This window comes from Sinocyclocheilus grahami, unplaced genomic scaffold (genome assembly GCF_001515645.1).
Source record: "Sinocyclocheilus grahami isolate Dianchi unplaced genomic scaffold, SAMN03320097.WGS_v1.1 scaffold196.1, whole genome shotgun sequence".
In the NCBI taxonomy this organism is placed as follows: domain Eukaryota; kingdom Metazoa; phylum Chordata; class Actinopteri; order Cypriniformes; family Cyprinidae; genus Sinocyclocheilus; species Sinocyclocheilus grahami.
The window spans coordinates 248,077-262,255 of NW_015505375.1; the positions used below are offsets into that span (position 1 = coordinate 248,077).

Below are 14,179 nucleotides of genomic sequence, written 5' to 3' on the forward strand. Positions count from 1 at the left end.
GGTGCTGAACTGCTTGAATTCATTCAAGGGCAGGATAGCGGTCCCACTGAAACAATTTAAGAGGCTCCTGGGGCATATGGCAGCTGCAGCGGCAGTTACACCGCTGGGGCTGCTTCATATGAGACTGCTTCAGCACTGCCTTCATGGCCGAGTCCCGAGGCAGGCGTGGCAGCATGGCACTGACCGGGTCCAAGTTACACCGTCCTGTCACCAAACCTTCACCCCATGGTCAGACGTTGCGTTTCTCCGGGCAGGAGAGCCCCTAGATCAGGGCTCCAGGCATGTTGTGGTTTACACGGATGCCTCCAACACCGGCTGGGGGGTCACGTACAACGGTGTCGGGGGTGCGGACTGGCCCCCAACTGCACTGGCATATCAATTGCCTAGAGTTGTTAGCGGTACGCCTTGCCTTGAACCGTCTCAAAGGGCGCTTACGAGGCAAGCACGTGCTGGTCCGAACGGACAGCACGGTGACCGTTGCGTACATCAACTCAACCGGTCTGTTCAACTGTACGGCCGACAAACTGTCACGAGCTACGCTCCCAGGAGAATGGAGACTCCATCCCCAGACAGTCCAGCTGATATGGAGACGATTCAGAGCCGCTCAGGTAGACCTGTTTGCATCTCCAGAGACTTCTCACTGCCAGTAGTTTTACTCCCTGACCGAAGGAACACTCGGCAAGGACACACTGGCACACAGCTAGCCGCGGGGCCTTCGCAAGTATGCGTTTCCCACAGTGAGCCTTCTCGCACAGACACTGGGCAAGGTCAGAGAGGACGAGGAGCAGGTCCTGCTCGTGGCGCCTTATTGGCCGACTCGGACCTGGTTCCCGGAACTGATGCTCCTCGCGTCAGTCCCTCTTTGGCAGATTCCTCTGCTTCTCACTGCCAGTAGTTTTACTCCCTGACCGAAGGAACACTCGGCAAGGACACACTGGCACACAGCTAGCCGCGGGGCCTTCGCAAGTATGCATTTCCCACAGTGAGCCTTCTCGCACAGACACTGGGCAAGGTCAGAGAGGACGAGGAGCAGGTCCTGCTCATGGCGCCTTATTGGCCGACTCGGACCTGGTTCCCGGAACTGATGCTCCTCGTGACAGTCCCTCTTTGGCAGATTCCTCTGAGGAAGGATCTACTGACTACACCCTGTGGCACCCGCGTCCAGACCTCTGGAAACTTCATGTCAGGTCCCTGGATGGGACGCGGAGGTTCTAGGTGACCTACCCCAGGAGATAGTTGACATCATCACTTCGACGAGAGCACCATCTACGAGACACTCTTACGCCTTGAAGTGGAACCTCCAATTCCAGATCAGGGTCGTGCTTTCCTTTTTACAGCAAGGGTTGGAGTGAAGTGTCTCCCTCCACCCTTAAAGTCCACCCGGCAGACTTCTGCTATTTCCAAGAGGGTTATAATCACCTCTAATCTTCCATATGCACCTAAACGGTTGTTCATATGTGTAAGTACTTCCGAAACCTCCTTTGGGAAGGATGGGGCTTCCGCAACGTTCCTGTTCCAAGTGAAATGTGTACATTTTCCCAGTGCTATCCAATCTCACTGAGTGGGTAGTGCTATGACAGTGACCAACAGTGAATGGTCTTCTTGTTGCGAGCCCCGGCCTACACCAAAAAGGGGCGCAGGAGGCTCGCACAGGACACTGGAAGGGGCAGCATCCATGGCGCTTTGGTAGGGATCCCAATTCGTTGATTGAAAGGGAACGTCTCAGTTACGTATGTAACCCTCGTTCCCTGAAGGAGGGAACGGAGACGTCATGTCCCGTCGCCACGACTACTGTACCACCGCTGAGCGGCCAGGTCACCGGCTCGGCTCCTCAGTGAAAACCTAGTATGCATTGCACCGGCTGCCTTTTTATGCTCACGCTGTGATCAGCGGCAGCTGGATTCAATCACCGCATGCCAATGTGCATTGGCTCGTTTAGTTTACACTCGAAGTGGATTGGTCTCTCTAAGCGAGATCCCAATTCGTCGGTCACCGACGTGACGTCTCCGTTCCCTCCTTCAGTGAACGAGGGTTACATACGTTACTGAGATGTTTTCTTATCAACAGTGCCCCCTATGGAAAACACAATTACTTAACAGATGTCTCAAACTGATTCCTGTACATTTTCTAAATATATGTGTACATGTGCATTATGTTGTGTAGGTAATACGGAGGGCAAATGTAGATGAGAAACTCCTGGTCTTGGTACGAGAGCGGTCTGGTCACTCATGTGAGACATCCTGTATAGTAGTGGTCATCCTAATTTGGGAAGGCATACCAATCAACCTGGCTGACCGTCTCTACTCAGAACTCAGTGACACTCTAACAAAACATGGTGCCCTAACCAACCGCAGATGTGCTCTAAATGAGGAGTAAGGACAAATGTTTATTACTGCTTTCTCACAAATACAGTGAACAGTCAGAAACCAAAACTCATTATTATCAATTCACAATTAATCCAAATTGATAATCTTAGGCCTATGTATTGCTACGTATGTATCTAACCACTTTCTGCTTAACATAATATTAATATATAGTTATGTTCCTGATTACTGTATATTTAATAGCTTCAACAAAATATTAAATCTTAGACATTCTAAGGTATATTTACAATACATTAATCTTCAAATGTTACATTCTGTAATTTCTGTTATTGTCTTTAGGAGAACATGTGCATGTCAGGGTTTTGAACCTGATGCCTGTGGAGCTTCTTTTTCCTTTGGTTGCTCATGGAGTATGTACTATAATGGCTGCAAATTTGCCAGGAGTAAAATCCCTCGAAAGTTCAAACTACTTGGGGATGATCCCAAGGAGGTGAGATGCTCACACACAAACACACAACTGAATTATATATGAATTAAGGGCATATAAAATTAAAGATAACTGGAGTATTTTTATTCTCTTACAGGAAGAGAAACTGGAACAAAATCTCCACGGCCTTGCAACTTTAATTGCCCCAACATATAAAAAATTGGCGCCTGATGCATACGCCAATCAGGTATATATATCTCTGCTTCAGGACTTATACCACTATAAAGAATATGTAGGATTTTTATGTTTCCTGAGAAAGTGGAATAATAAGCTGCAGTGATGTTGTAATATTTGAAAGTCATAGCAAAAGTGCATGTACTGTGGAGCATCTAAAAAAAGGCAACTAAACTTTTAAGTTTCAATTTTACATTTCTTTATCTACCTATATTTCACAGGTAGAGCATGAACACAGAGCTCCCGATTGCCGTCTGGGTCTAAAAGAAGGACGGCCATTTTCTGGAGTTACAGCCTGTCTAGACTTCTGTGCCCATGCCCACAGAGACCTTCACAACATGCAGGGGGGCAGTACTGTGGTAAGAATAAAATGCTTATGATAGAGGGCCATAATAAGACTAATAAAAAGCATTCACTAAAACAATCATTTTTTTTACAAACCAATACAAATTATTTACACTTTGCTAAATATCTTGCAGGTGAAAAACTAAAGGTGGCTAAAACAAAGTAGTGTATACAATATTACAAATTCCAAACCTCCCTCTCTACCCCTGTTGTAGGTCTGCACACTAACACGAGAGGACAATCGTGACATTGGAAAAATTCCTGAGGATGAGCAGCTACATGTGCTTCCCTTATACAAGGTCTCATCCACTGATGAGTTTGGCAGTACTGAGGCTCAGCTGGAGAAGACCAAGACTGGTGCTATTCAGGTACTCAGTGCCTTTCGTAGACAGGTGCGTATGCTACCAGAGCCTGCCAAGTCTTGCCGGCAGAAGAAGCTGGATGCCAAGAGAGCTGCAGCTAACAAACCAAACAACCCCAACACACCTAACTCCAAAATGGACAACACCCAGCAAGCAAAGCAGAAACAGGCCGCTTATGAGAACCCAGGCCAGAACACAACTGTAACAGGTAGAAGCAAAGCTTCAAAAACCATTATTCAGTTATACAGTGGGTACGGAAAGTATTCAGACCCCCTTACATTTTTCACTCTTTGTTAAATTGCAGCCATTTGCTAAAATAATTTAAGTTAATTTTTTTTCCACTTGTTGGGTCTTTCCCAAAAAGACTCATGGCTGTATTAGATCAAAAGGGTGCTTCTACTAAATACTGAGCAAAGGGTCTGAATACTTAGGACCATGTGATATTTCAGTTTTTCTTTTTTAATAAATCTGCAAAAATGTCAACAATTCTGTGTTTTTCTGTCAATATGGGGTGCTGTGTGTACATTAATGAGGAAAAAAAATAACTTAAATGATTTTAGCAAATGGCTGCAATATAACAAAGAGTGAAAAATGTAAGGGGGTCTGAATACTTTTTGTACCCACTGTATATAGATTATTTGAGGAAGATAAATTAAATTATATAACCAAGTAATGGCGCAGATTCCAAGTGTTTATCAAAATTACAACCAAAATTTTACGTTTTGGTATAATCGCATTATTTCTTCCAGGCCCAAGTAATGTGAGAACAAATCTGGACTCTGGGCATCTCCCACATGCTCATGCTGCCCATCAGCCTCAGCCTCAGCCTCAGCAGCAGCATCAGCAGCAGCCACAACCTAATCCTAACCCCTCTTACACTGTCCCACCATTCCCTAGATTCTCAAATGCATCAGGAACCTTCTTAAACAGCTCAAAATCAGCAACCCCACATCCTCAAACCCCATCTTCTGCCGGTCCTTATCCCTATCCTTTACATTCACCCAACTCTTACATTAATGTGTCTAATGCACCCACCCCATATCCCAGGTCTCTTACACCCAACCCTCTCTACACTGGTTACCAATGTAATGGAGGACTCCCCATGAACAACTACCACCCTTACTACTCTTCCAATCTAAAGCATCCAGATATGTATCATCCCCAGAGAAATTCACTGTACTCTGAGCAGCAGTACAATGCACCTCAACGTTACGGGGTAAACTACCCACCACACTATGGAGAGTCTAGCTTGCCAACCAATGGTTATGGCACCTGTAACATGAAACCTGGCATGCACGCCATAGGACGTTACCCAGGTTATGCTCCTAATATGTCACCTGATGCTTTCTCTAGGCCTCCCTCAGCCCATCTACATTTGGACTATGCAGCTATCGGCAAAAGCAGCCAGATTGAAGCTTACCCCAAACCTCATATGTCACAGAATCCTCAGATGTTTCCCCCAAATCTAAATACCTTAAGTATGCAAAATAATAAAGATTTAGAGATAAACATGCATAGAGCAAATGGTATCTCTCAGGTGTTTCCTCCTTTGGGTACTGAATGCTTCAACCCAATCCAACCTCCAGGTTTGAGGCTTTCCAGTGAAAATGCCCTTAACCCCATAGTCAAACAGGAACCCCCTACCCAGACTTCAGAACAAAAAGAAAAGGAGGATGTGTGGTCTGACAGTGAGCACAACTTCCTTGACTCTGAAATTGGAGGAGTGGCAGTGGCACCTAGTCATGGGTCAATCATTATTGAGTGTGCTAAGCGGGAGCTCCATGCGACTACACCACTCAAGAAGCCTGACCGCAACCATCCCACCCGTATCTCTTTAGTGTTTTACCAGCACAAGAACTTGAATGAGGCAAAACATGGACTGGCTCTGTGGGAAGCAAAGATGGCAGAGAAGGCCAGAGAGAAAGAGGAGGATGCTGAGAAGCATGGTACTGAAAATACATCCAGCAAGAGCAGTGGAAAGAAGGTGAAAAGAGAACATTCAGAACCTTCTGAACCTTCAGAGCCTCCGTATAAGCAGTTCCTTCTCATGCTTAATGAGCGGTCAACATCCTGCACTACCAATACATATGTAAGCACATCTCCCTATGCCTTCACCAAGGTGACTGGGCCTTACAATCAATTCCTGTAAAAACCTCCATAGGTCCAGAGCATTCACAAACACAAGAGTAAGAGTGGCATCAGACAAAGTAAATGGTGCTACAATATAGTGTTGCAGACCTCTGTGCCACTGGCCAAATAACCCATAATGCTTGCTCTGTTTGTGTGAAGTTATTAACAGTAGATAGATTCAGTATCCTACTATATGGAAAGACAGATCGCAGTGGGTTTTTCATGCTCTTAAGAAGTCAAGCTTTACTGTTTAATCAATTAGAAATATGAATTTATTATTGAATTACTCTATGATAACACACTGTTCTTCATCCATGGTGCTTAGAGTCCAACAAATCATGGACATGGCCATATTACTGAAAAAAAATACTCATGCTTGGTGACTTTTATGACTAATCACTGTTTTATGGTGCTAGGGAGTGTTTTGAATGCAAATGTGTTTTCAAATGCCTTTCTTTAACACACAACAAAACACATTGTATAATATTTTGAATAGTTATTTTGATTGAGCAATTAAGAAAATACTTTGCTTAATTAGTGTTTAAGAAGCACTTTTTTAATAATAGTGAGGGTATTACTTTATGCCCTCCAATTTGAAAGACAATTCATTACACTGCAGCCATTTTAGTTTCACAACGTGGAAAACAATAATGATGACCTCCATGGTGGATAGTCAAACATCATGTTTCAGCCTTTTAAAGAATTTCTCTGGTGCTTACACGATTTCAGAAATCCTTTATACTTACTGTATGTGAGCCATTGAGGGTTAATTTTGTAAGAATAATGTTCTGATTCACTAAAACTGTGACATTTCAGAACACTGAATACTGATACTTGGAGTGAAGAAAGACAATGGTCAATATTAGGTAATTGAAGCATGTATCAAGGAACACATAACAGGGTTACCTTTGCATCAATGTCACTGTTTCAAAGGCAGCTGGCTTGGCTTGCTGTGGCAGTCCTTACATAACGCAACTGTAGCTGTATAAAAAAAGTTGAGATTTGTACAGTAAATTATTATTATTTCGAATGTATGCTTAGATAATAGTTTAGTAAAGATGAGTACTATTACTTTGGGTTTGAACTGATCTTATTTCAAATGGTGCTACTTGACCTGCTATACATATAATGTGAGAATTTCTAAGGGTGTTGAGAAGGCTTATGAATGGCGTAAAAAAAACCTACTTATCATATACCTCAGAACTAGTTTGGCAATAGAATGATAATACCAAGGTGTTTCTGTTCTTTTATTTCCAAACACTTTGTAGCAAATATAACACAGACCTTAAGGCCACCAAGTTCATTTCTTACTTTCTTCACACTTGATCTATTAGAAAGTATTACTTGACCTTCGTGTTTCAATGGAATTGCAAAATCAGGGATATCAGCTAATTTCTGTGCATAAACATCACTTGTGTTCATGTTGTCTTCTCTAAATCAGGTTTGAGCCTTTGTATTTTAAATCGATCTAAATTTCTTGTATATATTACACACATATCCAACTTTGTTATAAAACTAAAAGAATCTGAATTTGTGTATTGTTGAAGCAGAATGTTGCTAAACTTTTCAAGAAGTAATTAGAAAATATTTTAACATGCACTGATTTAAAGGGAAAGTGTCGCAACCTATATTAAGCAATGCAGTTGCTCTTTACTGAAAGGTAAGACCAAGTCAGTTAAGCTATTGTGTGCACATTAGTTGCATATGTACAGCTTGAGGCTAAATGTATTCACAACCACTAAACATGGTAATGCCGCTTACACAACCCTGTCCACTGAATCAAATTAGAAAAGTGATAATTGGTAATGAAATATATGCAACTCATTCCACTCTGACATAAAAAAAATTAAAGCACTTTGTTTGTTTTTTCAGAAATAATTTAAAAAAATGTATGTAAAGTCAAAATAGGTAGATCATTGTAAATTAAATAGATTATGCCACATTGTATATACCACATGCTTGTATTGCAGAAGTCTAAGTCCATGTTATGCACAAAGTTTAATTTAACGTTAAAAGTACCATCACTCCACACATATAATAATCATAGATTTTGCCCCTAAAATCGGTCTTGTTGGTATTCAGGCCACCTAAGTTTTTTTTTTGTAATTTTTGAATACAACAGCAAAGTTTACAATTTGTTTTATTAGAAATCACTTTGATGTACTGACTAGATATGAAAGAATCTTCCAATTTTGTAGTTTAAATTAGTTGTTAATTTTCTGTGTACAGAACCCAGCTTGAGTAGCAGGTTGTGTATGAAGCAAAAGCAAGTGGTGGTTAAAATTTAGTGAGTGACAAGAACAGCCATACTTGAAGATGCTTCGGAGAGTTTCTGAGTGGAGTCAACTTTACTTGAATGACTTTCTGACTTCAACTAACAAACTGGGGTGCACAACTTTTACATTAAGCTAGCTGTTTATGTACACCTGTTGGTATTTTGCCATTAGACACTAAAAGTTTAAATGTGCTATTTTCTGCCTTTTTGTATTGCTTCCCCTTCAAATTTGTAATGCTTAAAACATTGAATTAAGAATGGCTTTGAATACTGTAAGTATTGTAATGTACTGAAGAACTGAATGCAGTTTATTTGAAAGCTGTTTGTTATTTGTTATCATTCCTAATATTGCTGAAATGTGGTTTTTAATAAAAATGATATTTATTTCAATAATTTACTGTAAATTATGCAACTTTATATTTATAATTTTGACTCCTTTAATGATTAAATAAACCAAACAAATAATATGGTTTTATTTATAATTTGCAAATGGTACAATTACAAACAGTGCTTACAAAAGTATATGACCCTTGGAAGCTGTGATGTTTTATTTCTTTACAACACTTTGACTTTACATTTATGATTTGCATTTCATTATTTTAGATTACTAACAAAGACTAACACATTGAAGTCCAAGGGTGTGAATAATTTTTACAATAACTGATGATAAAATTTAAATTAGAATACATTTAAAACACAAATCTCCTTTCAGTGCATTAATAAAGTAATTAAGCTTTTTTTTATTAAAGTTACAATTTAAACACTTTTAATTTTGTAAATATATTATCATGGAAAACAAAAAAGATTGATCTGAGTTTATTTCCTATATACTAGTACTTGATTCTGATGGTACACATTCCAGGGAAAGTTTTTACATTTTTACATCAGGCATGGAACTTCACATTCTTGCTACAGAGTTTGATTTCTTGGTCAACTTGCGAAGACAAACTCTTCTTGTCCTAATACCCAATGTATATTGGTTCCTAATGGCAGTAATTACAAACCAAAATTTTCTTAACCTTGTACCTAAGCTTAAACTTGTTCTTAAAGGACTTGTCAGAATAGGTGTATAAATAGAAATAAACAAAACACACATACACATGAAAAGGCACTGTAAAAGTCTGAAGAAGAAAAAAAAAACTCAGGTTTTAGAGATTAACTATTCAACCTTTAAAGTATGAACATGATCTTTGGCACTGAAACGTGCATTTCAGAAACACGTTCACCAATGTTACTGCAAAAATAACTTGGTCATTTCACCAAATGAATGAGAGGGGGGTGTGTGTGTGTGTCTTGTTCTAATAAGTAAAGCAATGTTTTAAAAAATAAAACATTAATAAAACAAAAATCTTTGCACCAGGGACATTACTGACTTCTAGCATTCTTCTGGCCTTTTCTACCTTCTTCCGAGGTCACACTGCAAAGAGTTAATGATCTTTTACTTTGTGAAGAAGTGCCATTTGTCCACTGCAAAATAGAAACGAAGTTAACAAAGTCATGTAACTTGTAAAAGTATTGAAAAACATTAAATACAATTTTACCTTCAGATGGTACTGGGAGGGGTTCCCCATATTCTGCAGCCTACAACAGCAAAAGAGTATTTGTCTTTTGTCTAATAGCAAAAATGAGCCAGTATGAAAGGACATAAATACTCACAGCTTCAACTACAGTACTGGCCTCTGCATCACTGCATTTGAATGGACTCTCACATAAGGAAGAGTTTTGACTAAGAAAGAGATTGATCAAAGTAAATGTCACAAAAATCAAAATGGTCATCAAAATGACTAGAAATAAAATATCAAACAATTGAAGATGTAGAAAAACTAAAATGTATTACAAAGAGAAACTCTGTCATTTAATAAATCTGAAATAAAAATCAAATCTTACACTCACCAAACAATCTCATCACTTTTCATCTTTTTTCTCATCACTAATGCTTTCCAGTAGCTGTGTGTTGACTTTATGACTTCTATAGCAAAGTCCTAACATGATATTAACAACATTAACATTAGATGATTGATCATTGAATGGATTAACACTTCTCTCTCATAATCAATCTTCCATGCTGCACTACCTTATCCTTGAACTGTCCATTGAATGCAAACTGGTTCTCAGGCTTCCCATCTGGCACTTTATATTTTTTAAACCAATCCACAGTAGCCTCAAGGTGCCCAGGCTTAATCTTTCTCACATCCTCAACACCTGTTAAAGATACACTAGTTGAGATTACAGTCATAAATACAACAAAAACATTTAAAAACTACTCACTGTTAAGGCTTGATGCATCAGGGTCCTCTTTATTGATGGCTATTACCTTCCAGTCAGTCTCTCCTTCATCTATCAAAGCCAGAATTCCAAGAACTTTAACCTGAATCACCTGCCCTGTTACACACACCTGTAACACAGAAATATACAGTGGCTTAGAGTAGTAGCAATCAGACCCATAACCAATTTGTGTTAGGAAAGAATGTATTATGCAAAATAATAATACACTGATGGAACAATGCCCAAAAATGCCACCTACACAGTGTTAGAAGGAAACAAAATGTGAAACTGTCAAAGTGGTATACAAAGTAATATGATGATTAGGGCTGCATGAATGCATCGAATGCGATTGTCATGCGCATTTTTTTAGTAAAGCCAGTTCTGTAATCAGCAGTAAATCATCATCACCTGCTTTCAGATGGAGCAGCATTTACTACACAGAGCCGTAGTTCACTGACAAGTTACACAAAAAATAAATAAATAAATAAAAAACCTTGCAGACGCGATAATCATTCGCGATAATGACAGCTGTTTGCATAGCTTCTCAGTGAACTACGGCTCTGTGTAGTAAATGCTGCTCCATCTGAAAGCATGTGAAAATACCACATTTAATAACATGTTTTTACTACAAACTCACTTCATAACTTCAGTCGAGTGTTTGAAATAAATCCTTCTGTGAGATGATGTGGCTTCTTACACAGAATAAGGCACGCAAGATATTTCATCGTATTTAAACAGTGATAAAGGCATTGCATTATAAATATACTTTATTTGAATGAAAATTATAATAATAATAATAACTCAGATAAACCATATATTGTCATAATTGTGTGTTTATTAGTCACGTTGAATCAATGACAGCAGTTAAATATTCTGGCATTTCCTGGGTTTCTTCTGCGGGTGTATTTGGAGTTTCAGCGCGAGAGCACCCTCTGGCCTTTGGATGGAGATTTACTGCTGATCACAGAACTGTGCTTCACTGAAAGATACGCATGACAATCGCAGCTTCGGTCTAATCGCGATTTCGATTTATCACGCAGCCCTAATGAGGATTGACTGAAAAGTCATTAAAATATTATTTTTTAAAAGACTGAGAAATATTGATTTTAAGGTTTCAGTATTTTTAAATTAAAGCAAAACTTAGATAAAGGATTTTTTTTTTGTGAAATACAAAACTGCTAAATGTTGTAAATAGTGATTCCACCCACCTTGGAGCCAATCTCACACACATCTATGGGGTCATTGTCTCCACAGCACATGGTTGCCTTGTCAGTATGGCTGGGATCTTCCCATGTCTTTAAACATTGGTTTAAAAAAAAAAATTACACATACACACAACGCAAGAATACTGTACAATTAAGATGTTCAAATCAGATTGCAGACAGTTTTGAAAATCATAGCCATAATCAAAACCATGACATCACCTGTGGAAGTGCACCATAGTTCCAAATGTAACCTTTGTGTGGAAAAATGTTAGCAACATATCGCAGCTTGCCTTTCTTCACATCTTGCTTGATTGGGTTTAGTGGTTCCTTTGTTGCTATCTGTGGACAAAAAATAAAAATAACATACTAAAATAACATACTATTGCATTGAGTTAAGCACAATATCAGAACATACAATATTTAATGGATTACAATTTTTAATTTAATATCAAAAGGTAATTTTTTGATTGATTTGGTACTTACTGTATAAGCCTGAAGCTACACAGACCAGATACAAAGTTATATTTACACGGTTAGCTATATGGTATTATTTATAATTATTATTGGCAGAAAAATCTTACTTTTGGCAACCTATTGATAAATAAATAACTGACTTGGTTTTTTTTTAACTCTCTTTTTCTATCATTATTCTTATGTAAGTCTTATATTTTTTCTATTATTCTTCTCATGTAAATCTTATATTCAATGTTAAATTGGCTTTCTTATTTATTGGCCAAATCAGCCAACTGATCGATCAAATTAAGAAATAGAGAATTGCTGGTCATCTTAGCCACAGTCAGACACTAGAAAAACTGCTACAACTCTGTAAAAATATACTTACCTCCATCTTGGCATTTGACCAACGAGGTACTTCTACAACCATATTAAACAATATCTGTTAAAGACAGCACAGAATTAGTTTCTATTTTGTAATTATTAACTTCTATTTTGCAACAATAAGCTCCCAATATGTGTAGATTGAGGAATGGTTACCTCATTCGTTTTAAACTTCTTTGGTGGAACACCACATTCCTGATATGGGAGAAACATAATGCCAACAAAATTAGAAAAAAAGACTGGGTAAGAATTGTGCCCGTTATCTTGATGTCAATTAGGTTTTTCAATAAATTACTCATTTATTTATTACTATCAGACATAACATCACTGATTTGAAGTACATTAGTACATTACCTGTTCATCAGCAACATACAGAGGAATGTCGTGGAAAGGGGATATGTACTTTCCATCGGAAGTTTCTGCAAAGCAAATGTTACAATCTGTATCATTCATCCAAGTTCAATTCATCTCAAGGTATCAATGAAGTATTCTCTAACGTTACTCTGTATGTTTAAATGACCATGAGACCTTGCGTGTTGCTTGACCATATGTAGTAAGCGTAAAGTGTACAAAATACAACGATAAATGGGCAAATTATATAGTGTAATCGTTAGGTTTTTAACTTGCGTGAGTGTAACCGTAAATGCATGCATGTTCTGTCTCTTGCTAGGACGTTCAGAAATCTCCCGCCATTAGAGAGCATAAATCAGCGTTGAGGTAACATGTTCTGTCACCAATACTCATTTTATTTTAAAGGTGTGAGCTGTTTGTAATGCTCATTTTTATGAATGACATTAAAAGGTGAGAAGAGCGAACTTACTCAAGTAAACCCTGTAGTCAGTAGCGTTTGGTCGTCCTCTCAGCTCTGTAAGGTAATGCGCCATTTTTCTCAAATGAATGGAAGCAGCTGAAAATAAAGACGTGCTTTTCCGAGAGGATTGTGAAGAGAAGAAGGCAGCAGAAAACCTCGTGGCAGTATGAATAACTGAACGCATTATTTACATCGACGTATATTCCTGCTTGCGTTTGAACGTCTCGCACATTGCGCGTCACAAATTCTCTTTTAGATATTCCATACTGCCACCTATAGCCAGATGACCGTAATTCACACAGAAGGGTAGCCAAAGTAGGCTATCCAAGCAAGTAAATATGCAAGAATGGGGAACAGTGTGGATATTACCAGCAGAGGCGGACAATTTAGTGATGGGAAGTTCGGTTCTTTTCCGCGAACCGGTTCTTTCGGACAGTTCGATTCAATAAACCGGTTCACCGGTTCTTTTACGCTCGCCGTAATTACGTCATTCGCGATGACGTAATGGCGTCAAGTCTATCGCGGGCTTAACACATTCAAATATAAAGTCAGTAATCATAACATCAGTCAATTAAAACATCATTATAATCTGATACGTTTCTTACAATTTGGATTTTTGTATCTAAAGCATCAACACATATACAGGCAGTGATCTGCAAACTAGGATGTTTAAACAAAAAAAAAATTTACATTAATTAAAAATTTTACAATTTATAATTTAAAAATTTACAGTTATGACGTCAATAAATTAGTCTTCATCAGCGCAGAAACTATGCTCCACTTACTATATATAATCCATTACGGTTTATTTGTAATTAAGTAAACTAACGTTTCGCCGGATCGCCCTTCATTCAAGTCTTCGGTTTACCCGCGCTCATAACATTAGCACAGAATCAGTTGTCCAAAAGAACCAGTTCGGTTCAGACGTGCTGTGTCAGTCATAGTAGGCAATCTGTTCGGTAGC

At 38.8% G+C, this 14,179-nt stretch overlaps 2 protein-coding genes across 3 annotated transcripts in view; one reads left to right on the plus strand and one right to left on the minus strand.

Moving 5' to 3' along the window:
• Positions 1-8,487, plus strand: part of tet2 (tet methylcytosine dioxygenase 2) — a 32,488-nt gene extending 24,001 nt beyond the window's left edge. The window contains exons 5-10 of the mRNA XM_016285331.1: positions 2,164-2,372; positions 2,664-2,814; positions 2,909-2,998; positions 3,207-3,344; positions 3,546-3,900; positions 4,442-8,487. Coding sequence (XP_016140817.1) covers positions 2,164-2,372; positions 2,664-2,814; positions 2,909-2,998; positions 3,207-3,344; positions 3,546-3,900; positions 4,442-5,841 — 2,343 coding nt within the window. The 3' untranslated portion in view covers positions 5,842-8,487. The remainder of the gene's footprint in view (positions 1-2,163; positions 2,373-2,663; positions 2,815-2,908; positions 2,999-3,206; positions 3,345-3,545; positions 3,901-4,441) is intronic.
• Positions 8,488-9,423: 936 nt separating this feature from the next.
• On the minus strand, positions 9,424-13,631 carry LOC107595053 (inorganic pyrophosphatase-like). 2 transcript variants are annotated; one of them, XM_016285332.1, is made up of 12 exons: positions 13,225-13,629; positions 12,759-12,823; positions 12,561-12,599; positions 12,409-12,462; positions 11,787-11,906; positions 11,571-11,657; positions 10,366-10,492; positions 10,172-10,299; positions 9,991-10,079; positions 9,754-9,823; positions 9,639-9,678; positions 9,424-9,564 (listed from the first exon to the last, which is right to left on the minus strand). In XM_016285332.1, the coding sequence occupies exons 1-12, from the start codon at positions 13,397-13,399 to the stop codon at positions 9,536-9,538; spliced, it is 1,023 nt and encodes a 340-aa protein (XP_016140818.1). In that variant the 5' UTR covers positions 13,400-13,629; the 3' UTR covers positions 9,424-9,535. The 2 variants fall into 2 exon arrangements, with proteins under 2 accessions (XP_016140818.1, XP_016140819.1); XM_016285333.1 differs by lacking the exon at positions 11,571-11,657 and having other exon boundaries at positions 13,225-13,631.
• Positions 13,632-14,179: the final 548 nt, after the last annotated feature.